The sequence below is a fragment of the Oncorhynchus mykiss genome, chromosome 28 (genome assembly GCF_057628025.1).
Source record: "Oncorhynchus mykiss isolate SJ-2025 chromosome 28, ASM5762802v1, whole genome shotgun sequence".
NCBI classification, from domain to species: domain Eukaryota; kingdom Metazoa; phylum Chordata; class Actinopteri; order Salmoniformes; family Salmonidae; genus Oncorhynchus; species Oncorhynchus mykiss.
The window spans coordinates 24,812,020-24,835,246 of record NC_143049.1 but is presented as its reverse complement, the minus strand read 5'-3'; the positions used below and the strand labels follow the sequence as shown (position 1 = coordinate 24,835,246).

Below are 23,227 nucleotides of genomic sequence, written 5' to 3'. Positions count from 1 at the left end.
TAACTGACCTTTATTAAGTGCTTTTCCAGGTTGCCGGAGAGTAGAGCATTGCAGCAGTCTAATCTAGAATTGACAAAAGCATGGATTAGTTTTTCAGCATAATTGTTGGACAAAAAGTTTCAGATTTTTTGCAATGTTACAAAGATGGAAAACAACTGCCCTCTAGCATAGTTGCCCGTAGTTTGTTCAATAATAATGTTTATTTGATATTGTGCACATCTGCAGCTAAAAGCTGAATTGCTGTATGCATTGTTGTTAATCCAATTCCAATCCATTCCCCAGGCCTCCCCATGGGCAAGCAATAGGATCTCTCACCGTGGTGCCATGGCCTGTGCCAACAAACACCAATTTGTTTGCTTTTGCTGATGTTGCCGGTATAGCATGTTTGGGCAGACAGGTTGGGGTTGGACTGTTCCAACTGGAAAGGTTTAGAGGGATGCAGACTGACTCTTTAATGATTTGATTAAACCCCCTCAAGAAAAAGTGGTTTGAATGTAAAGCAAAGAAGGGAAAGCTAATTGACAACCTATCATCTGGCTCAAACAGTGTGTGTGTAATCAGTGAGGGAGAGGCGAAGCGAGAGGATTTACTCTTCCCAAAATCTGTCCTGCGAGATAAGCCCTTTTTGTATTGAGGTCTATGGGTGTTTAATTAAGTGAGGCTTATTTGAGCCAACAGAAGTTTCATGATGTTTAGGCTCTAACAAATGTACTGATATAAATGGATGCACGTGGCATTTCAGAAACTTTGAGAAAAACAACTTAGTTGTGGCTGTTGTTCACACGCGTATCAGCCCTCTCATTGGCTAGAATGGACCCACCTGATCTCACGTGACATTCACTCATTCAGGACATGCATTTCCATCGTTAAACCGGTCACTCGTAGGGCTGGGTGATATATTGAATTAGTTTGAATGTGTTTTTGCGGTATATTCCAAATGCCTGTATCGCAAGAATCAAGGTTTTGTTATTTTTTGTTTTTATTGGCGTTTATGTCCACTTGTTCTCATGTTGTATTTTGGGTCTCGTCTCTTTCACTCCTTCTGTGCTGCGTGCACCTTCCCAATTTTGGTCCAATAGAATCGTTCATATGGACACAAACACATTGAGACATTATATTACTGTAATAGAGAAGTTAACTATTCTAACGATACCCTTTGTATGTCTCAACTACTCAAATTGCACGCAGAGCAGACACTACTAAAATGAGAATATCAATAAACATTGATTCTGGAAAATGAATGCTCAGTTTGTCGAGCGCGACATTGAGGTACCACGTACTGCTAGTAGCATTTTAGCCAAAGACTTTTATACTAGCGGTCTCTTGTTGGGCATGTGCATTATGCATGGTTCTAGTTAAATTTGTAACAAAAAATGGCATTTTCATAGGCAGACTTGAAAGCCAGATCAGTGATTTCTTGCAACAACAAAAAATGCAGATTAAATTAGTAAATTATTAGTGGGTCTCGTAGTTGTGGAAGGCTTAAATTCATTAGTATTGCTGTATGTATTGCTGAGTATTGCTGACTGTTTGAAATGCAGTGTGTTTTAACTTTAATTGTACGACAATGCTTATTTAGAGAACTTTTTTTTAAAAATCTCTAATACATACATTTGAAAAAAAAAATCTAGATCAGATTTTTTTGGTTCATATCGCCCAGCCTTAGTCACTCGGATATCTTTTCAATATAATAGATTATCTTTGGTGTAGTGTGACTGGTTGCAAAGGAATTTTTTTAAATAATAATTTAACTAGGCAAGTCAGTTAAGAAAAAAATCTTATTTACAATGATGGCGTACCCCGGCCAAACCCAGACGACGCTGTGCGCTGCCCTATGAGACCCCCAATCACGGCCGGATGTGATGCAGCCTGGATTCAAACCAGGGACTGCAGTGACACCTCTTGCACTGAGATGCAGTGTCTTAGACCGCTGCGCCACTTGGGAGGCCAAGGCGGAAGAGGATTCCTTTTGAAATGTTTACATGGTTTGTGAAATGCAAATAAGGGGATTGTTTTCCTGCGTTGCCTGCCTGAGCGCTAGATTAGTATTTCCATTGTCCCTGTGGTGTGGCTGTGTGCTTCAGGTATGAATAGAGAGAGACAGGAGCTCTGCTGTACAGGGCAGTGTGGCGCTTTGTAGACAGATCTATAGGTAGTTATTAGTTAGTCCTAATATCAACATATATTTTACACTACCAACACTTGTTTCCCATTTTTTGGGCTGGATATGCATATGCTTGGTGAGTATAATTTGTGGGTTTCAAATATCAACCATCACCGAGGTGTATGCTGTGCAACAACAACATGAATATTTAATAATATAACTGAGTGCTAACACTGCGATTAGCATGGTACTTGTAGTCCTCTGCACCTTTTGATATTTTTATTGACACAATATTGCAGCTTAGCAGGCAGTCTTGAACTGGTGTTTCTCCTTTTGGTGGCTTAGCTTTTTCACTGTTTAGTTGGTCCCGTTTTTTTGTGACTAGTGTGTGTGTGTTTGGGTATATGCACAGTCTGGATGGGTAAAGGATGGGCCAGCCCAGGGTTTGGGATTCTGGGGGCCTGGCCCCTTGCGGTGAGAGACCATATGCGAGGGGTTCCAGCTGTGTGGACTGTGTACCTGCATTCCTCTTATCTAAGTCTACTTGTCTGCTGTAATCATACAGACAGACGTTGTCAAAAGTAGTGCACTGGGGAATAGGGTGCCGTTTGGGACGCAGTATGAGGGACCTAATCTATTGTACAGTAAGCCTCTGTACTGTACATATGATACAAGCCTGGGTTGGCCGGGGAGCTGAAGGGAAGGGGTGTTAGTGAGGCTCAGCCAGCAAAGGCAACAGCAGTTAGCAGCGCCTAATCAAATCAATCAAATCAAATGTTATTTGTCACATGCTTCGTAGACAGCAGGTGTAGACTAATAGTGAAATGTTTAATTATGGGTACATTTACAACAATGCAGAGTTGAAGACCAGATAAAAAAAAAATGAATAAAACATTTAAAAATAAATACACAGTGAATAACAAATACAAAATAAAGAGTCAAAATAACATGGCTATATACAGGGAGTACCAGTCATTGAGTTAGCTATGTACTGTACATATAGGTAGGGGTAAAGTGACTAGGCAACTGGATAGATCATAGACAATAGCAGCAGTGTGTGTGTGTGTGTGTGTGTGTGGCTTCAGTATGCATGTGTGCATGTTATGTGTGTTGGGGTGTTAGTTTGTGTGTGTGTGTGTGTGTGTTAGTGCAAAAAAGGATCGATGCAGGTACTCCGGGTAGCCATTTGATTAGCTATTTAGCTGTCTTGTTTAGAAGTCCTGTGGCTTGGGGGTAGAAGCTGTTCAGGGTCGTGTTGGTTTCAGACTTGGTGCATTGGTACCACTTGCTGTGCAGTAGCAGAGAGAACAGTCTGGCTGGAGTATTTGACAATTTTTATTGCGCCTTTCTCTGGCATCTCCTGGTATAGAGGTCCTGGATGGCAGGGAGCTCGGCCCCAGTGATGTACTGGGTCGTACGCACTACTCTCTGTCGCGTCCTCGGGTCAGATGCCAAGCAGTTGCCATACCAAGCGGTGATGCAGCCACTCAAGATGCTCTCAAGGATGCAGCTATAGACATTTTTGAGGATCTGAGTGCCAAATCTTTTCAACCTCCTGAGGGGGAAAATACGTTGTTGTGCCCTCTTCACGATTATGTTGGTGTGTTTGGATCATGAAAAATCCTCCTTGAACGCGGAGCACTAACCTTTTACTCACTGCGGATGTTGCCTGTAATTCATGGCTTCTGGTTCTGATATGTACTGTATGTACGTACGGTCATTGTGGGAACAATGGTGTCGATGCACTTATTAATGATGCTGGTGACTGATGTGGTACACTACTCAATGTTATCTAATGAATTCCGGAACATATTCCAGTCTGTGCTAGCAAAACAGTCCTGTAGCTTAGCATCTGCTTCATCTCACCGCTTCCGAATTGTGTGTCACTTGTACTTCCTGTTTGGGTTTTTGCTTGTAAACAGGAATCCGGAGGATAGAGTTATGGATTTGCCAAATGGAGGCAGAGCTTTGTATGCGTCTCTGTGTGAAGTAAAGGGGATCTAGGTTTTTTTTCCCCCCTCTAGTTGCACAGGTTAACATTCAGTTTTCCTGCATTAAAATCACCGGCCAATAGGAGAGCTGCCTCTGATGAGCATTTTCTTGTTGGTATATGGCCCTGCAATTGGCTCCCAAGTGGTGCAGTTGTCTAAGGCACAAGAGGCATCACTACAGTACCTGGTTCAATTCCAGGCTGTATAACATCCGGCCGTGATTGGGAGTCCCCGTATGGCGCACAATTGGCCCAGTGTCGTCCAGGTTTGGCCGGGGTAGGTCATCGTTGTAAATAAGAATTTGTTCTGAACTGACTTGCCTAGTTAAATAAAGGTAAAACAAAGTAATTAAAATAATAATTAATGAATAAATAAAATTAAATAAATAATAAAATAAATATAGCTTGTTGAGTGTGGTTTTAGTGCCAGCATCAGTTTGTGGTGGTAAGTCGACAGCAATGAAAAATACAGATGAAAACTCTTGGTAAATAGTATGGTCTACAGCTTATCATGAGGTATTCTAACTCAGGCGAGTAGAACCTAGAGACTCCCTTAATATTAGAGATCGCGCATCAGCTGTTGTTAACAAAGAGACACACACCTCCACCCTTGAGTTTACGAGACACTGCCTTTCTGTCCTGCTAATGCATAGAGAAACCAGCTAGATTTATATTAACCATGTCCTCCTTCTGAAACGACTCCATGAAGCATAGGATATTACCGTTCTTCAGGTCCCGTTGATATGATAATCTTGAACGGAGCTCGTCTAGTTTGTTCTCCAGTACATTTGCCATTAGAACAGAGGGTAGAGGCAAAATAGTATAATTAGCATTAAAAAAAAACACAAAATAGCATAATTGGTCAGGAGCACGTAAAACAGCCACTAAACACGCCAGCAACATTCCCACAAAAGAAAAAAAGGGAAATGGTGCTGATTTTATTGTTCCCCCATTACACCCAGTGTAGATCATCATCGTGATGGAGAGAGAAATGAGTTCTTCCTGTTGTGCTATAAAAGCATTACATAAACATTCCCGTGAGAGGACTGGGTTCAGGGAGGCAGGCTGACCATGCCATTCCTACTCCTGCTCCTGCTCCTCCCCTTCCTCCTCCCCCTCCTCTTCCTCCTACACTCTGTTCAAATACTATTTTACTCTTTTCTACACATGTTGTGGGTCTCCTATGAAAATAAACTAAGTGAGCTTTAATTTTAAAAACCTGGGCAAAGAAAGCAGGTATAATGGGTGTGTTTAGCAAAGCAGTGTGGGTTACAACCTTTGTCAGCACTAAAACGTAGGTAGGGCATCTTTAGCCAACTCACCATTTCCTCTGCAATAAGCATTTCATGTGTTGGAGCCAAAACTAGCACTGTGAGTATGGTGGCTACTCTGGCCTCACCCTGCAATTGACTGTGAGGATGCTAGCGTACTTCTACGTTCTTGCTGTTATATGGCCACTTTGGTGCATAGTATTTTAGAAACCAAAGGAACATCTATCTGAAAGTGAGTGTCTCTGAAAGGAAATATGAAATATAAGGATTGGATGGATTGAGTCTAGTGCAGTATGTGTCTTAAATTATTCATAGCATGAAGCAGCTTACTAAATAGATATATAAAAAGCAGCAGAGGGAGTCCCTGTACTGTACACTGTAGGGAACTGTATGCGTATTTTAGTGTTAAGTATTTAAGTCTCTGTTGTACTTAAACTTGCTGCTAATTATTTCAAATGATTCTTTCCAAAAGTAAGTTATGATTAAAACCATATGCATAGAGGGTTTATAAAGTAATTATGTAGTAGGATGGCCTGTGTGTGTTGCTCAATTGGTATCAAGAGACTTGATGCCCAGAAAGTTGCCAGAAAGCGTTCCCAACACCATTCATTACACCACCGCCACCAGCCTGTACCGTTGACTCATGCTGCTTACGCCAAATCCTGACTGCCATCAGCATGATGCAACCGGAACCGGGATTCGTCAGACCAGGCAATGTTCCACACCTGTTGATCATGTGCCCACTGGAGCTGCTTCTTGTTTTTAGCTGATAGGAGTGGAACTCGGTGTGGCCGTCGAGTTTTGCATTCCAAGATGCTGTTCTGCACACCACTGTTTTCCTGCACCTTTATTTGCCTGTTTGTGGCCCGCATGTTAGCTTGCACAATACTTGCCATTTTTTGCCCACAGGACTGACGCTGACTGGATGTTTTTTGTTTGTCACGCCATTCTCGGGAAACCATAGACCCTTTTGTGCATGAAAAGCACCAGAAGTCTGCCATTTCTGAGATACTGGAACAGGTGCGCCTGGCAACGACGATCATACCAAACTCAAAGTTGCTTAGGTCACTCATTTTGCCCAGTCTAACAGTCAATCGAACAGTAACTGAATGCTTCAATGCCTATCTGCCTGCTTTATATAGAAACTACGGCAATGTCACTCACTGTCTGTAGGAGCGAACCATTTTCTTGAATGGGGTGGTGTGCCTAGTAAACCACTAAGTGTATATGTCAATTGTCACCGTCTATGTCATTGTCTTCTTTCTGTCAAAAGAACAGCTTAGTCATGTTTTTCTATGGACAAGGGGCCTCTTTATTGTGCTGTTGGTTCTCAGCTCAGAGGCTTGGGCTAAAGATGTCTCTCTGTGTCTCTCTGTGTCTCTCAGATGGGTTCTGACAAACAGCTGTAGCAGGAGAAAGAATCAATAGAGCGTATTTTCTGTTATTGTCCATCGGTGGCTCACTTTTGGATTCAAGTCCAGGAATGGTTATGTCATCACATTAGGTTTTAGATGGACCTGAAAATTGTATTGTTAGAGGATCTGAAAACCATGATCAGTCAATCAGCATTATACTATTGGGTAAAGTATTCATTTTTAGGCCAATGTCCGTAGAAATGTTACAAACAGGGAGGTTAAAGATCTTTGTAAGGCATCAGTCATGAAGGGATCTATAGCAAAAATAAATAGCTATTATAGTATTATACTGGGAAAGATGGGTTCATCTGTGGACATCGGCGAGTTGGAGTTAAGATCCATAAAATCCAGCAATTGCAGAAAGAGGAAATTAGTAAAATACAGTTGAAGTCGGAAGTTTACATACACTAGGTTGGATTCATTAAAACCTGTTTTTCAACCACTCCACAAATTTCTTGTTAACAAACTATAGTTTTGGCAAGTCGGCACCTACTTTGTGCATGACAGAATTAATTTTTCCAACAATTGTTTACAGACAGATTATTTCACTTAAAATTCACTGTATCACAATTCCAGTGGGTCAGACGTTTACATACAATAAGTTGACTGTGCCTTTAAACAGCTTGGAAAATTCCCGAAAATGATGTCATGGCTTTAGAAGATTCTGATAGGCTAATTGACATAATTTCAGTCAATTGGAGGTGTACCTGTGGATGTATTTCAAGGCCTACCTTCAAACTCAGTGCCTCTTTGCTTGACATCTTGGGAAAATCAAAAGAAATCAGCCAAGACCTCAGAAAAAAAGTGTAGACCTCCAAACGTCTGGTTCACACTTGGGAGCAATTTCCAGAGACCTGAAGGTACCACGTTCAAATGGACAAACAATAGTACGCTAGTATAAACACCATGGGACCACGCAGCTGTCATACCGCTCAGGAAGGAGACGCGTTCTGTCTCCTAGAGATGAATGTACTTTGGGAATGTACTTTGGTGTGGAAAAAGTGCAAATCAATCCCAGAACAACAGCAAAGGACCTTGTGAAGATGCTGGAGGAAACAGGTACAAAAGTATCTATATCGACAGTAAAACGAGTCCTATATCGACATAACCTGAAAGGCCGCTCAGCAAGGAAGAAGCCACTGCTCCAAAACCGCGATAAAAAACCCAGACTACGGTTTGCAACTGCACATGGGGACAAATATTGTCATTTTTGGAGAAATGTCCTCTGGTCTGATAGAACTGTTTGGCCATAATGACCATCGTTATTTTGGGTGGAAAAGGGGGAGGCTTGCAAGCCAAAGAATACCATCCCAACCGTGAAGCACGGGGTTGGCAGCATCATGTTGTGGGGCTGCTTTGCTGCATGAGGGACTTGTGCCCTTCACAAAATAGATGGCATCATTAGGATGGAAAATGATGTGGATATATTGAAGCAACATCTCAAGACATCAGTCAGGAAAATAAAGCTTGGTCGCAAATGTGTCTTCCAAATGGACAATGGACTGGTGCACTTCACAAAATAGATGGCATCATGAAGACGGAAAATGATGTGGATATTTTGAAGCAACATCTTCAGTCAAGTTAAAGCTTGGTTGCAAATGGCTCTTCCAAGTGGACAATGACACCAAGCATAAATCCAAAGTTGTGGCAAAATGGCTTAAGAACAACACAGTCAAGGTATTGGAATGGTCATCACAAAGCCCTGACCTCAATCCTATAGAAAATATGTGGGCAGAACTGAAAAAGCATGTGCGAGCAATGAGGCCTTCAAACTTGACTCAGTTACACCAGCTCTGTCAGGAGGAATGGTCCAAAATTCACCCAACTTATTGTGGGTAGCTTGTGGAAGGCTACCGAAAGCGTTTGACCCAAAATTAAACAATTTAAAGGCAATGCTACCAAATACTAATTGAGTGTATGTAAACTTCTGGCCCACTGGGAATGTGATGAAAGAAAGAAATGTTGAAATAAATAATTCTCTCCACTATGATTCTGACATTTCACATTCTTAAAATAAACTGGTGATCCTAACGGACCTAAAACAGGGAATTTTACTAGGATTAAATGTCAGGATTTGTGAAACTGAGTTTAAATGTGTTTGGCTAAGGTGAATGTAAACTTCCGACTTCAACTGTATGTATAATTATTGAACTACGTGTACTTTGAGCGAAAAAGCCGTGTTGTTGGCCGCTAGTTTTCTCCAATGAGGGGAGGGGTGGTTGAATTGAATATATATATTTTTGTAATCAGAGGGAGGAAAGACATGATGAGTCACCCTCACTATTTAAAGCGCCTCATGTTCGTTGTCTCCTGCTGTCTCCTCTCCTACTCTGGAGGACACGACTGAGGCTGTGTCCCAAATGGCACCCTATTCCCTATGGGCCATTGTCAAAAGTAATGCACTACATAGGGAATATGGTGCCATTTGCAATGCAGTTTGAGGCTGAGCTGTCTCTCACTGGCTAAAACAGAGCTTCCCCCCAAAGCTGGCTGGGTAAATGTACTAAAGCCATCAAACAGGCTGCATTCCATACAGACAGACAGACACCCCCGTAATCTCAGGTTTGTCTGTGTCTGCCTGTCTATCGATCTGTGTCTCTGTCTGCCTGTTTTCCTGCATCAGGCAGCTCATCAGGAAATCTCAAATCCAGAGCTGGAGAAGAAGTTAATTTCAGTTCGCCGTGGATCACTTCCCCGAATATCAGCGCCTTGTGCCAAGAAGATGTTTGTTTATCTCTGTGTATGTGTGTGTGTGCGTGTGTGTGTATGAAGCTTCAACATGGGTTGTGTTGTATGTGGTTGTTTTGCAGTGTAGCCTATGGGCATTTCCATTGAAAAGGACCCATGAGTACCAACATGTGAAGTTCATAGGCGCATGTCAAATGAATGCTAGGAGTATTTGTTTTCGGGAAATTAAGGCATTGATACATTTTTCAACCATTTTTCATTTTAAGAAATTAGCTTAAATAAAGGCTTTAATTTCTGGATAAACAGATGGAAAAGGGGCCTTTAGAAAACATCTACCAGAAAAAGTATTAAAAGGTATCAGAAATACAGTGCATTCGGAAAGTATTCAGACCCCATGACTTTTTAAACATTTTCTTACGTTACAGCCTTATTCTGAAATGGATTCAGTACTTTTTGTTTTACCTCATCAATCTACACACAATACTCCATAATGACAAAGTGAAAACAGGTGTTTAGAAATTTTTGCAAATTTATGAAAAAACAAAAATAACTTATTTACATAAGTATTGAGACCCTTTGCTATGAGACTCGTAATTGAGCTCAGATGCATCCTGTTTCCATTGATCATCCTCAATGTTTCTACAACTTGATTGGAGTACACCTGTGGTAAATTCAATTGATTGGACATGATTTGAAAAGGCACAGACCTGTCTATATAAGGTCCCACATTTGACAGTGCATGTTAGAGCAAAAACCAAGCCATGAGGACAAAGGAATTGCCCATAGAGCTCCGAGACAGGATTGTGTCGAGGCACAGATCTTCGGAAGGGCATCAACACATTTCTGCAGCATTGAAGTTCCCCAAGAACCCAGTGGCCTCCATCATTCTTAAATTGAAGTATAGTGGAGGCAGCATCATGCTGTAGGGATGTTTTTCAGCGGCAGAGACTGGGAGACTAGTCAGGACAAGTCTCTGAATGTCCTTGAGTGGCCCAGCCAGAGGCCGGACTTGAATCCGATCAAACATCTCTGGAGAGACCTGAAAATAGCTGTGCAGCAATGCTACTCATTTAAGCTGACAGAGCTTGAGAGGATCTACAGAGAAGAATGGGAGAAACTCTCCAAATACAGGTGTGCCAAGTTTGTAGTGTCATACCCAAGAAGACTCAAGGCTGTAATCTCTGCCAAAGCTGCTTCGCTTCAACAAAGTACTGAGTAAAGGGTCTAAAATGTCAGTTTTAGACTTTAGCTTTGTCATTATGGGGTATTGTATGTAGATTGAGGGGGGGGGGGGGGTGATTTAATACATTTTAGAATACAGAAAGCTATGATGTAACAAAATGTGGAATAAGTCAAGGGGTCTGAATACTTTCCAAATGCATTGTATATATCTATAGGGATGCACAGTATATCGATGAACATATTGGAATCGGCCGATATTAGCAAAAAATGCCAACATCGGTATCAGCCCGATGTCTAGTTTAATACCGATGTGCAAAACCAATGTCAAAGCTGATGTACATACCTATATAACATATTGACGCCACGTAAAATGTTGCGCTACACGTGCAACCCATTCCTAACTTAGCCCACAATGTCTGCTGTGTGGATCGAGCAGACAACAAGTCGATCAGTCATTTTAAAGAGTAAGAATTCATTGCACTTGACAATCAACTGTTCCCTGTTGTGGGTGATGTTGACTTTCGCAACTGGTCGAGCACCGGTACACACTACGAAGTGCACTATTTTTCAGATGTTGTCCCTCTGGAGTTACACAGTAACAGTGTCACTGCTATTAGCTTCACGACATACTATGGAAAGCCGTTTGGGTCTTTGGGTGTCAAAAAAAAGATTCAATGCCCACTATTTGATGCGTTAAGTAGGCTTTCAATTTGACACGTCAATAACATACTGTAGAATGTTGTGTGTTCTGAATTGCACATGCAAGCCAAGCTCCACCACTACTATCAGTAGCACTGTCAAAGCTGTACAAAAAAGTCTGCAAGCAAGCCATGAACGATGTGTTTACAATACTGCATTGGTAATAAAGCATTATTTGTTTGACCGCAACATCTGGGATAGCTAGCTAGCTTTAGCTTGGTACCTAGCTAGCACCAACACAACCAGCCTTAAAACAATGACCAGTAGAAACTAGTCATTTTCATTATTCTTAGCAAATATTTAGGAATCCTTGTGAGTAAGTATTAGCTAGGTAGCCACTTGTTGTTCGCCTATTGAAATTGAACTTCAGTTCATGAAAATAAATAGCTAGCCAGCTACGTAACGCTGTTGCCCAAAGCTAACGTTATAAGCAGCCAGCTAGCTTCATCTGGCTAGTGAGGCTCGACCGGACCGGGTCATGTGTTGTCTCGCTAGCCACAATAAGGATTAGGCACAATCGTGGATTTTGCAGTTTGCCTTCAAAATAAAATAACAGCTTTGAAGGTGATGCAGAAGGTTACTATTGGTGGAATCATGCCATATTTAGACTAGATAATGTTAAACAAGGTTGGAATGTGAGGCAATAAAATGGGGTATCAGTCTACTCGGTAACATCCACAGAACACAACTGTGAAGAGTTTACGTAAATATAAGCGTTGTAGTTCTTATCACGGGACAGTGACTGTGTGAAATCACCTCTCCAGTCAGCCTATTGTGTGTGTTGACATTCATATTGCACTGAACAGCTTTACCTAAGGTTTGGGGATCAATTAAATGGTGTATCCGTCTACTCAATACCCAATATATTTTTTCCCAACATCCTCCTCAGAGTTATCAGACTCTAGTAGTATTGTTTTTCCTCAGGAATAGTGTTCAATACACATAGGTTGACAATAAATATGGCTCAATTCACAGTTGTTTCAGAGTCCCGCAATAAGAGCTACGATGGTAATGTTCTCTGGGTGTCACTGAGTAGACTGATACCCCATGTCAATGATCCACAATGCATAGGTAAGGCTCTACAGTGAAATAAGTATGCCCCCAATACAATTCAAAAGTATAATACATCCAGTGTGATTTCAACAGATTTTTAAAATGTTTTTTAACAAATTGTCTTTTATATTTTTTTAAATATATTTTATATAACAACATTCCAACCTCGTTTAGCATGATATGTTCAATTATGGCATAATTCTACTGTTTGTATTCATTTGCATCACTGTCTCTGACATACTTTTATTTTGAAGGCTAACCGCAAAGTCCACATTGTGGCTAATTCTTATTGTGGCTAGCTTCACATAGATGGGTCCGAACACCATTAATCAAATAAGAACTGTCCTATAAATTGGTGTTATTTTAGATGATGAAACCTAGCTATTTAGCTAGCTAGCTAACTATATAGCTACTGAAGCAGTTGTTGTTTTGCTATGTTTTTGGGGAAGAACATTGTTTTTTTATACATGAGCTAACTAGCTTTTTTTATGACCAGCACTGTAGGTGCACGAGACAACTTTACCAGCATCATAGCATATGTATAAATCGTTGTGACATACGAAAAACGAATGATAGTGTAATCAATATGTAATTACACTATCACTCGTAGGATCCGTCCCCCAGCCAGGGACCCTCCTATCCCCCTCCCTCCCTCTCTCTGTCCCCCAGCCAGGCCCTCTCCTATCCTCCTCTCTCCATCTTTCCGTCCCCCAGCCAGACCCTCTCCTATCCTCCTCTCTCCATCTTTCCGTCCCCCAGCCAGGCCCTCTCCTATCCCCCTCTCTCTGTCCCCAGCCAGGCCCTCTCCTATCCTCCTCTCTCCATCTTTCCGTCCCCCAGCCAGGCCCTCTCCTATCCTCCTCTCTCCATCTTTCCATCCCCCAGGCAGGCCCTCTCCTATCCCCCTCTCTCCCACCCAATCCCCTCCTAATTACCTGTGTGATGGCCAGGGCAGTGGGGGCGCCAGGCCTTGATGGGTAATACATACTGGCAGCTGGGTCTCTGTCTCATTCATTACTGACACTCACTAAAGTCACTGCATGCACTATATATTCCAGCTAGCTGTCTAGCTACTTCCCAACCTGTACTTCTCTCCTTCCTTGTTTCTCACCCCCCCCCCCCCCCCTTCCTATCCCTGTCGTTTCCTGTTTGTCCAACCTAGCTCTGAACACCCATCTGCTCCTTGTTCAGCATAAAAAAAGACAAAGCATAACAGCGATTAACCAAACAGCTTAACCTGTTGTATACTGTCATCTGCTGATGCCATGGATAGTGTGGTTCAGTAACAGCATGCAGATCTGAATAAGAGCCCTAGAGAAAGAAATAAGAACGCTCTTCCGTTTCACTAACGGTAGTTTTCCTCTCCTCCTTTGGCAGGTGACATCACACAGAAAGGCTATGAAAAGAAGAGGTCCAAATTAATTGGGGCCTTCCTTCCTAAGGCACCAGGTAAAGGTAAATACCACTCGTCCAATCAAAACACTAACCGTGTCTGTCTCAACTAATCTGAAACAGTGATGGATTCTGGAATAGAGTTATGGGCTAATCTGACTCTGGAATATAGGTCTTTGTTTTGTGATATAGACTGCATACTTTAAACCAAAAGCTTGATGTCTAACACAACAATAATCTCAGATTCTCTGCCCTCCCTGGGTGTATATAGATTCAAGTCTAGTGGGGGAAATTACTGATTTAATTGTTATTAGTTGAAATATAAAAGGGCCTAACTCTTGCTTATGTATTTTAGTCATAGTTAAACTTAACTAATACAATCTTACAGACCTAGCCTAACTAATAATGTTCTCACTTGGAGGTAATGCAAGTTAACAAAAGACAGAGGAACAGTGGATGTGACATTCCTTCAGTTTTCAATTTGTTTTCATTAATTTTCCATTTCATCCCATTTGCACCAAATTAAACAGAACTGTACTTTAATGGATGTGTGGGTTGCAGTTCAGCTCAGCTATACTCATCTAACTGATGTCTGGGATGTTCTACAGTGTCAAATAAATCCGGAAAATAAATCCGGTCAGAAGAAGGGCTCATTATTGACCCAGAAGACACCAGTGACAAAGCTTATATGTGTACATTCTCAGAGTACTGTATAAAAATGGCCTCAACTGCATTTTTTTTTTAATGCTTTGTGAATTGTTGTTTCCGCAACTTCTATTTAAATGATTAAAGGAGGGTCTGTGTCCCAAATGGTACCTATTCCCTATAATGCACTACTTGGGACAAACACCCACTGATGGAAGGGGAGAGGCTGACCCATTTGTTCTTCTGTGAAATGTGTCTTAAATATGTATTTTAACTGCCCATACATTGAATCCAAGCAGATCTAGGCCACTTGGCATGAACGGTAAGCAGGTATGGCAGCAGACCGCTTAGATTAAGTGTGTGAGTGTAATTGAGTATCATGCTGTATGGTGTCTACACACGGCCAGCCCGCTCATTAGGCATGATTATGTGGCCGCCTGCGACAACAGATTGACGAGGACGTCATTTTCGGGGGGTTAAACTGACCGAGACGCACCTCCAACAACAACACATAAAGCCTCACAGAATTCTGCCCCAAAACAATGACAATATCTCTCAACCGGTGGCATAAGATAAGGGCTTTTTAGGTGATCGTTGATACCACACTGATAAGCAGTGCCCATTTTCTCAAAGGCAGGGTCACAAAATATTTTGCTTGTCCATTCCCAGGCACCTCTCCAGGGCGCTGTTCAAATCAAATCAAATCAAATTTATTTGTCACATACACATGGTTAGCAGATGTTAATGCGTGTGTAGCGAAATGCTTGTGCTTCTAGTTCCGACAATGCAGTAATAACCAACGAGTAATCTAACTAACAATTCCAAAACTACTACCTTATACGCACAAGTGTAAAGGGATAAAGAATATGTACATAAAGATATATGAATGAGTGAAGGTACAGAGCAGCATAGGCAAGATGCAGTAGATGGTATCGAGTACAGTATATACATATGAGATGAGTATGTAAACAAAGTGGCATAGTTTAAAGTGGCTAGTGATACATGTATTACATAAAGATGCAGTAGATGATATAGAGTACAGTATATACGTATACATATGAGATGAATAATGTAGGGTATGTCAACATTATATTAAGTAGCATTGTTTAAAGTGGCTAGTGATATATTTTACATTTCCCATCAATTCCCATTATTAAAGTGGCTGGAGTTGAGTCAGTGTGTTGGCAGCAGCCACTCAATGTTAGTGGTGGCTGTTTAACAGTCTGATGGCCTTGAGATAGAAGCTGTTTTTCAGTCTCTCTGTCCCAGCTTTGATGCACCTGTACTGACCTCGCCTTCTGGATGATAGCGGGGTGAACAGGCAGTGGCTCGGGTGGTTGTTGTCCTTGATGATCTTTATGGCCTTCCTGTGACATCGGGTGGTGTAGGTGTCCTGGAGGGCAGGTAGTGTGCCCCCGTTGATGCGTTGTGCAGACCTCACTACCCTCTGGAGAGCCTTACGGTTGTGGGCGGAGCAGTTGCCGTACCAGGCGGTGATACAGCCCGACAGGATGCTCTCGATTGTGCATCTTTAGAAGTTTGTGAGTGCTTTTGGTGACAAGCCGAATTTCTTCAGCCTCCTGAGGTTGAAGAGGCGCTGCTGCTCCTTCTTCACGATGCTGTCTGTGTGGGTGGACCAATTCAGTTTCTCTGTGATGTGTACGCCGAGGAACTTAAAACTTACTACCCTCTCCACTACTGTCCCATCGATGTGGATTAGGGGGTGTTCCCTCTGCTGTTTCCTGAAGTCCACAATCATCTCCTTAGTTTTGTTGACGTTGAGTGTGAGGTTATTGTAGGCCGTCTCGTCGTTGTTGGTAATCAAGCCTACCACTGTTGTGTCGTCCGCAAACTTGATGATTGAGTTGGAGGCGTGCGTGGCCACGCAGTCGTGGGTGAACAGGGAGTACAGGAGAGGGCTCAGAACGCACCCTTGTGGGGCCCCAGTGTTGAGGATCAGCGGGGTGGAGATGTTGTTACCTACCCTCACCACCTGGGGGCAGCCCGTCAGGAAGTCCAATACCCAGTTGCACAGGGCGGGGTCGAGACCCAGAGTCTCGAGCTTGATGACGAGTTTGGAGGGTACTATGGTGTTAAATGCTGAGCTGTAGTCAAATCAAATCAAATGTATTTATATAGCCCTTCGTACATCAGCTGATATCTCAAAGTGCTGTACAGAAACCCAGCCTAAAACCCCAAACAGCAAGCAATGGAGGGGTAGAAGCACGGTGGCTAGGAAAAACTCCCTAGAAAGGCCAAAACCTAGGAAGAAACCTAGAGAGGAACCAGGCTATGTGGGGTGGCCAGTCCTCTTCTGGCTGTGCCGGGTGGAGATTATAACAGAACATGGTCAAGATGTTCAAATGTTCATAAATTACCAGCATGGTCGAATAATAATAAGGCAGAACAGTTGAAACTGGAGCAGCAGCACAGTCAGGTGGACTGGGGACAGCAAGGAGTCATCATGTCAGGTTGAGATTGCATCGTCTGTGGACCTATTTGTTGGAGCTCCACCAACGTTCTGTCAAATGTTTTTATCTAACATAAATAATGTAGCATATATAGGATATGGTAGAAAGAGTATGTGGCCTTTTCTGTAGCCTACAGGCTGGAGATAAAATGTGTGACGATTTAATGAGACGGGCAATTTTTTAAATCATGCCGATTTCTCCGATCAAATAGCCTAACCTAGACACTTTTTTACATCATGCGGGTTTCACCGATCAGCTTGAACACTGAACACACCAAGGTTAGCCGCTAATGTAGCTAGCAGGTTAAAAACGCAATCCAACACTTACCTAACGTTACCAGTCAATGAGAACGGTGGCCATTTCGATGTCACTCTTCCACCTTTCAAAATGAATTCCAATGTTTCTGGATTGGTCATGATCAGTCTTTTTCTCTTTTAGGGTCGAGTTGATTCAATTCCAAGAACCAAGAATAATACTTGTTTATTTCGTTCTTGCTACAAAGACAGTTTATCTGCAAAGAAGTTATCTAGCTTGTTGGCTTTGTCGGCTCTTTGTTTGTTAGCAAGCAATTTATTTTTACTATCGCTCCGAGGCCATTGCAGCAAGGTCATTCGAGTAGGCGGGATTTAACGCAAAGACACACCTTGCCCAGAAGGCCATCCCAAGGCATCTCAGGCCTCCTTGTTTTCATTCAAAGTAAAAACGCCATACAAGAAGTGGGCTGGCATAGGGTCGCCCACGACATGCGGATTCCTGCTTTATATCCCATTGAATACAATAAGTAAAATGTAATGCAATAAGGTGTCATTTGGGACCCATACTATGTCTTAAATTAGCCAAGAGTGTAAAAAAAATGGCTAGAGTAAAATATGCCCCCATGTCCACTCATTGTGCCCATAAAAAGACATGGATAATGAACATGAGGCCTTCCATTACACATTACCTCCTGTAGCTCGTCACATTATGTCCCTCTGAACACAAGACCTGCTCACTAAAGAGCTTGCCCCATTAAGTTTTCTATGATAGCTAAGTGCTGTAAAATCTCTCATCTAAAACAGAGCCATCACATTCCCTGCAAACCTACCGTGGTGTTACAGGTGTAACAGCAGCAGATAGCACATTCATTTCAGTGCTGTTCATGCCTTCAAAAGGCTGTGGGTCTTAATGTCAGACTGTTATAGTATTCAGGCTGATTTGTCCATGGCTTTGTCTAAAATGGCACCCTGTTCCTTGTATAGTGCACTTATTTTGAGTGGATTGATTATAACCAGGGATCATAGGGCTTTAATTTATTTTATTTTATTTCACCTTTATTTAACCAGGTAGGCTAGTTGAGTTCTCATTTAACCAGAAAGGCTAGTTAAGTTCTCATTTACAACTGCGACCTGGCCAAGATAAAGCATAGCAGTGTGAACAGACAACAACACATAGTTACACATGGAGTAAATAACACAGTCAATAACACAGTAGAAAATAAAAAATAAAAAAAGAGTCTATATACATTGTGTGCAAAAGGCATGAGGAGGTAGGCGAATAATTACAATTTAGCAGATTAACACTGGAGTGATAAATGATCAGATGGTCATGTGCAGGTAGAGATACTGGTGTGCAAAAGAGCAGAAAAGTAAATAAATAAAAACAGTATGGGGATGAGGTAGGTAAATTGGGTGGGCTATTTACCAATGGACTATGTACAGCTGCAGCGATCGGTTAGCTGCTCAGATAGCAGATGTTTAAAGTTGGTGAGGGAGATAAAAGTCTCCAACTTCAGCGATTTTTGCAATTCGTTCCAGTCACAGGCAGCAGAGAACTGGAAGGAGAGGCGGCCAAATGAGGTGTTGGCTTTTGGGATGATCAGTGAGATACACCTGCTGGAGCGCGTGCTACAGGTGGGTGTTGCCATCGTGACCAGTGAACTGAGATAAGGCGGAGCTTTACCTAGCATGGACTTGTAGATGACCTGGAGCCAGTGGGTCTGACGACGAATATGTAGCGAGGGCCAGCCGACTAGAGTATACAGGTCGCAGTGGTGGGTGGTATAAGGTGCTGTAGTAACAAAACGGATGGCACTGTGATAAACTGCATCCAGTTTGCTGAGTAGAGTATTGAAAGCTATTTTGTAGATGACATCGCCGAAGTCGAGGATCGGTAGGATAATCAGTTTTACTAGGGTAAGTTTGGCGGCGTGAGTGAAGGAGGCTTTGTTGCGAAATAGAAAGCCGATTCTAGATTTGATTTTGGATTGGAGATGTTTGATATGAGTCTGGAAGGAGAGTTTACAGTCTAGCCAGACAGCTAGGTACTTATAGATGTCCACATATTCTAGGTCGGGCGGGCGGGTGCAGGCAGCGAACAGTTGAAAAGCATGCATTTGGTTTTACTAGCGTTTAAGAGCAGTTGGATGCCACGGAAGGAGTGTTGTATGGCATTGAAGCTCGTTTGGAGGTTAGATAGCAAGAGAAGTGCACTATATAGGGAATAGGGTGCCATTTGGGCCGCTGACTATTAATCCATTGGAAGATGAACCGTTCCTCAGGATTGTAATAACAACTAGTACACACTCCCACTGTAGAACAGTTAGAAAGGTGTAATGTGAAGCGAACGCCTGGCCTCTGACTAGGGTTACAAATTACAGTAACGTTCCCCAAATTCCCACTTGGAAAAATCACAAATTTAGAAGGGAATAAACAGGAAATCCAGAAGACTCTAACCAGGAATTCTGGAAAACCTGGAAATGTTGGCATAGTTACCAGAATTTTGCAACCCTCCCATGAGACCAAGCATTCGCATCACGCTTGCCTGAAGTCGATAAAAGGCTGAGACAGCAGACTGTTACACCAGTAGTGTGATGGTTGTTTCCTTTCTAGCCCAGTGCACCACAGTGAGTCTGAAAAGTCTGAGCACATACATAAAACCGATACTGTACTGGTCTCAAAAAAGATATTGATTGGGAAGGGGAGGACCATTACAAACGGACTAAATGGGGTAGTAAGATGTACATTCATCAGGGGATTCACAAAACTAGGTTAAGTTAGTACTACTGTATCAGAGAGCGTGTTACTGTACATGCATGCATATGTATTGCCATTTAGAACACCACCAGCAACAAACTTTCTCTATCTAGCCTCGACTCAAGCCATTCTAGGTTTATGGAGTGTTGTCTGCCAGTAAACCATTATCTATCACCCAGTATCTCTGTATTACAGGTAGCTCTAATTCAAACCCTATTATAGGTGACACCCTTCAGGGGGAACAGTTACATTGCACATTGGCGCTAGCAAAACACCTTTCGGAAATCTTTACCAGTCTACGTATGTTGTTATTACAGCATAGCGGTAGATAGTCCTCCTAAATAACACTGTCAGTGGAGAAGACGAGTGCAGCACTATTGAGATCAGACTCCTCCATCGAGCCTCTTATTGAATGTAGCATCTTTCCCTGTGTGAGGCAGATGGAGAACAGATGAGACTGAGATTGATTTACTTTAAGGTGTGTGTGTGTGGAGGGGGGGGGGGGGGGTGCTGCTGAGTGTTCTCGATCGACAGGGAGAAAGAGGGAATGGTATCCTGCATCTATCATGTCTCTTAGTGCTAAACCAATGGCTGTTATAGCCCAGCAGAACGTAATCCACTTTATGGGACACTTACCTACAGTATTATAAGCTGCTGCATTGCTCAGACTGCTGCTTGGAGCTTTGGTGTTGAGGACTGGGAAGTGAGTGGCTCAGTGTTTCTTTGTCGTGAACCTGAGATTTACCTTCTGGGGTTGTGCTGTAATGTAGCCATTATAGCTTCAGTCATAGATCACTAGCTTTGTGCTGTCTAGCTAGCAGACTGTCTTCAAGACTGGAACAATTGCAGGCAGTTTAAATGAAAGTAACTGGTGGGTGTTTGTTTGGTTTCTGTGTGTCCACAGCCTAGGATTTACGCTGAAAATCATCTCATCCCAAGAGCTCCATGCTGAGGTTCAGGTTTAGGGGCTGATTGCCACTGCGCTGTAATTGACAATGAGAGGCTGGTTATGTCCAAAATAGCACCCTATTCCATATATAGTGCACTACTTTTGACCAGGGCCCATAGGGCTCTGCTCAAACATATGAGAGGCTGAGGGACCCAGTCCCCTGATAGATTGAATATGAAACAGGGTTAATTGCTGGGACCCTCCGTTTTAACTGAGCCTAACAATCCCTTGCCAGACAAAATAGAATAATGTCCAATAATGTCAGTTGATGTTTCACAGTCTATTGTGAAATTAAGTTGAGTTCAGGTGCCTGTCAGAATAAATCATAGTCATACTCGGTTTGATGCAGACAGTATAATGAATTAATTGTCCTTGTCCATCTATTCATTTAATCATTTTACTGTATACTACACTACTATATGCTCATAATATCATCTATGATAGGCTAGTATCTACCGTGCACAAAAGAAAGAGAAACCTCTGTGCACAGCAGTGTGTATAGATCCTGGTGCTGGTTTTGGCAGGAACAAATACGTAGTATCCAAAAACCGCAAAATAGAGTCTGCATTGTTCTTTCTGTACCACCCATGGGAACTGCATCTGTATTGTAGTAACAGGTACAGTGCTGATGGTGGTCAGGCTGTACTGTAGTAACAGGTACAGTGCTGATGGTGGTCAGGCTGTACTGTAGTACCAGGTACAGTGCTGATGGTGGTCAGGCTGTACTGTAGTAACAGGTACAGTGCTGATGGTGGTCAGGCTGTACTGTAGTAACAGGTACAGTGCTGATGGTGGTCAGGCTGTACTGTAGTAACAGGTACAGTGCTGATGGTGGTCAGGCTGTACTGTAGTACCAGGTACAGTGCTGATGGTGGTCAGGCTGTACTGTAGTAACAGGTACAGTGCTGATGGTGGTCAGGCTGTATTGTAGTAACAGGTACAGTGCTGATGGTGGTCAGGCTGTACTGTAGTAACAGGTACAGTGCTGATGGTGGTCAGGCTGTACTGTAGTAACAGGTACAGTGCTGATGGTGGTCAGGCTGTACTGTAGTAACAGGTACAGTGCTGATGGTGGTCAGGCTGTACTGTAGTAACAGGTACAGTGCTGATGGTGGTCAGGCTGTACTGTAGTAACAGGTGCAGTGCTGATGGTGGTCAGGCTGTACTGTAGTAACAGGTGCAGTGCTGATGGTGGTCAGGCTGTACTGTAGTAACAGGTGCAGTGCTGATGGTGGTCAGGCTGTACAGGTACAGTGCTGATGGTGGTCAGGCTGTACTGTAGTAACAGGTGCAGTGCTGATGGTGGTCAGGCTGTACTGTAGTAACAGGTACAGTGCTGATGGTGGTCAGGCTGTACTGTAGTAACAGGTACAGTGCTGATGGTGGTCAGGCTGTACTGTAGTAACAGGTGCAGTGCTGATGGTGGTCAGGCTGTACTGTAGTAACAGGTACAGTGCTGATGGTGGTCAGGCTGTACAGGTACAGTGCTGATGGTGGTCAGGCTGTACTGTAGTAACAGGTGCAGTGCTGATGGTGGCCAGGCTGTACTGTAGTAACAGGTACAGTGCTGATGGTGGCCAGGCTGTACAGGTACAGTGCTGATGGTGGTCAGGCTGTACTGTAGTAACAGGTACAGTGCTGATGGTGGTCAGGCTGTACTGTAGTAACAGGTGCAGTGCTGATGGTGGTTAGGCTGTACAGGTACAGTGCTGATGGTGGTCAGGTTGTACTGTAGTAACAGGTACAGTGCTGATGGTGGTCAGGCTGTACTGTAGTACCAGGTACAGTGCTGATGGTGGTCAGGCTGTACTGTAGTAACAGGTACAGTGCTGATGGTGGTCAGGCTGTACTGTAGTAACAGGTACAGTGCTGATGGTGGTCAGGCTGTACTGTAGTAACAGGTACAGTGCTGATGGTGGTCAGGCTGTACTGTAGTAACAGGTACAGTGCTGATGGTGGTCAGGCTGTACTGTAGTAACAGGTGCAGTGCTGATGGTGGTCAGGCTGTACTGTAGTAACAGGTACAGTGCTGATGGTGGTCAGGCTGTACTGTAGTACCAGGTACAGTGCTGATGGTGGTCAGGCTGTACTGTAGTAACAGGTACAGTGCTGATGGTGGTCAGGCTGTATTGTAGTAACAGGTACAGTGCTGATGGTGGTCAGGCTGTACTGTAGTAACAGGTACAGTGCTGATGGTGGTCAGGCTGTACTGTAGTAACAGGTACAGTGCTGATGGTGGTCAGGCTGTACTGTAGTAACAGGTACAGTGCTGATGGTGGTCAGGCTGTACTGTAGTAACAGGTACAGTGCTGATGGTGGTCAGGCTGTACTGTAGTAACAGGTACAGTGCTGATGGT

At 43.0% G+C, this 23,227-nt stretch overlaps 1 protein-coding gene across 32 annotated transcripts in view; it reads left to right on the top strand.

The window, feature by feature from the left end:
• Positions 1 to 23,227, top strand: part of LOC110508187 (disco-interacting protein 2 homolog C) — a 254,241-nt gene that overhangs the window by 115,406 nt on the left and 115,608 nt on the right. For 17 of the 32 annotated variants that reach the window (XM_090224799.1, XM_090224813.1, XM_090224804.1 and 14 more), the window contains exon 2: positions 13,780 to 13,857. The exons of 5 other annotated variants lie outside the window; for them this stretch is intronic. In XM_090224799.1, coding sequence (XP_090080925.1) covers positions 13,780 to 13,857 — 78 coding nt within the window. The remainder of the gene's footprint in view (positions 1 to 13,779; positions 13,858 to 23,227) is intronic. 10 more of the 32 variants (XM_090224814.1, XM_090224807.1, XM_036967147.2 and 7 more) reach the window with 1 other exon arrangement.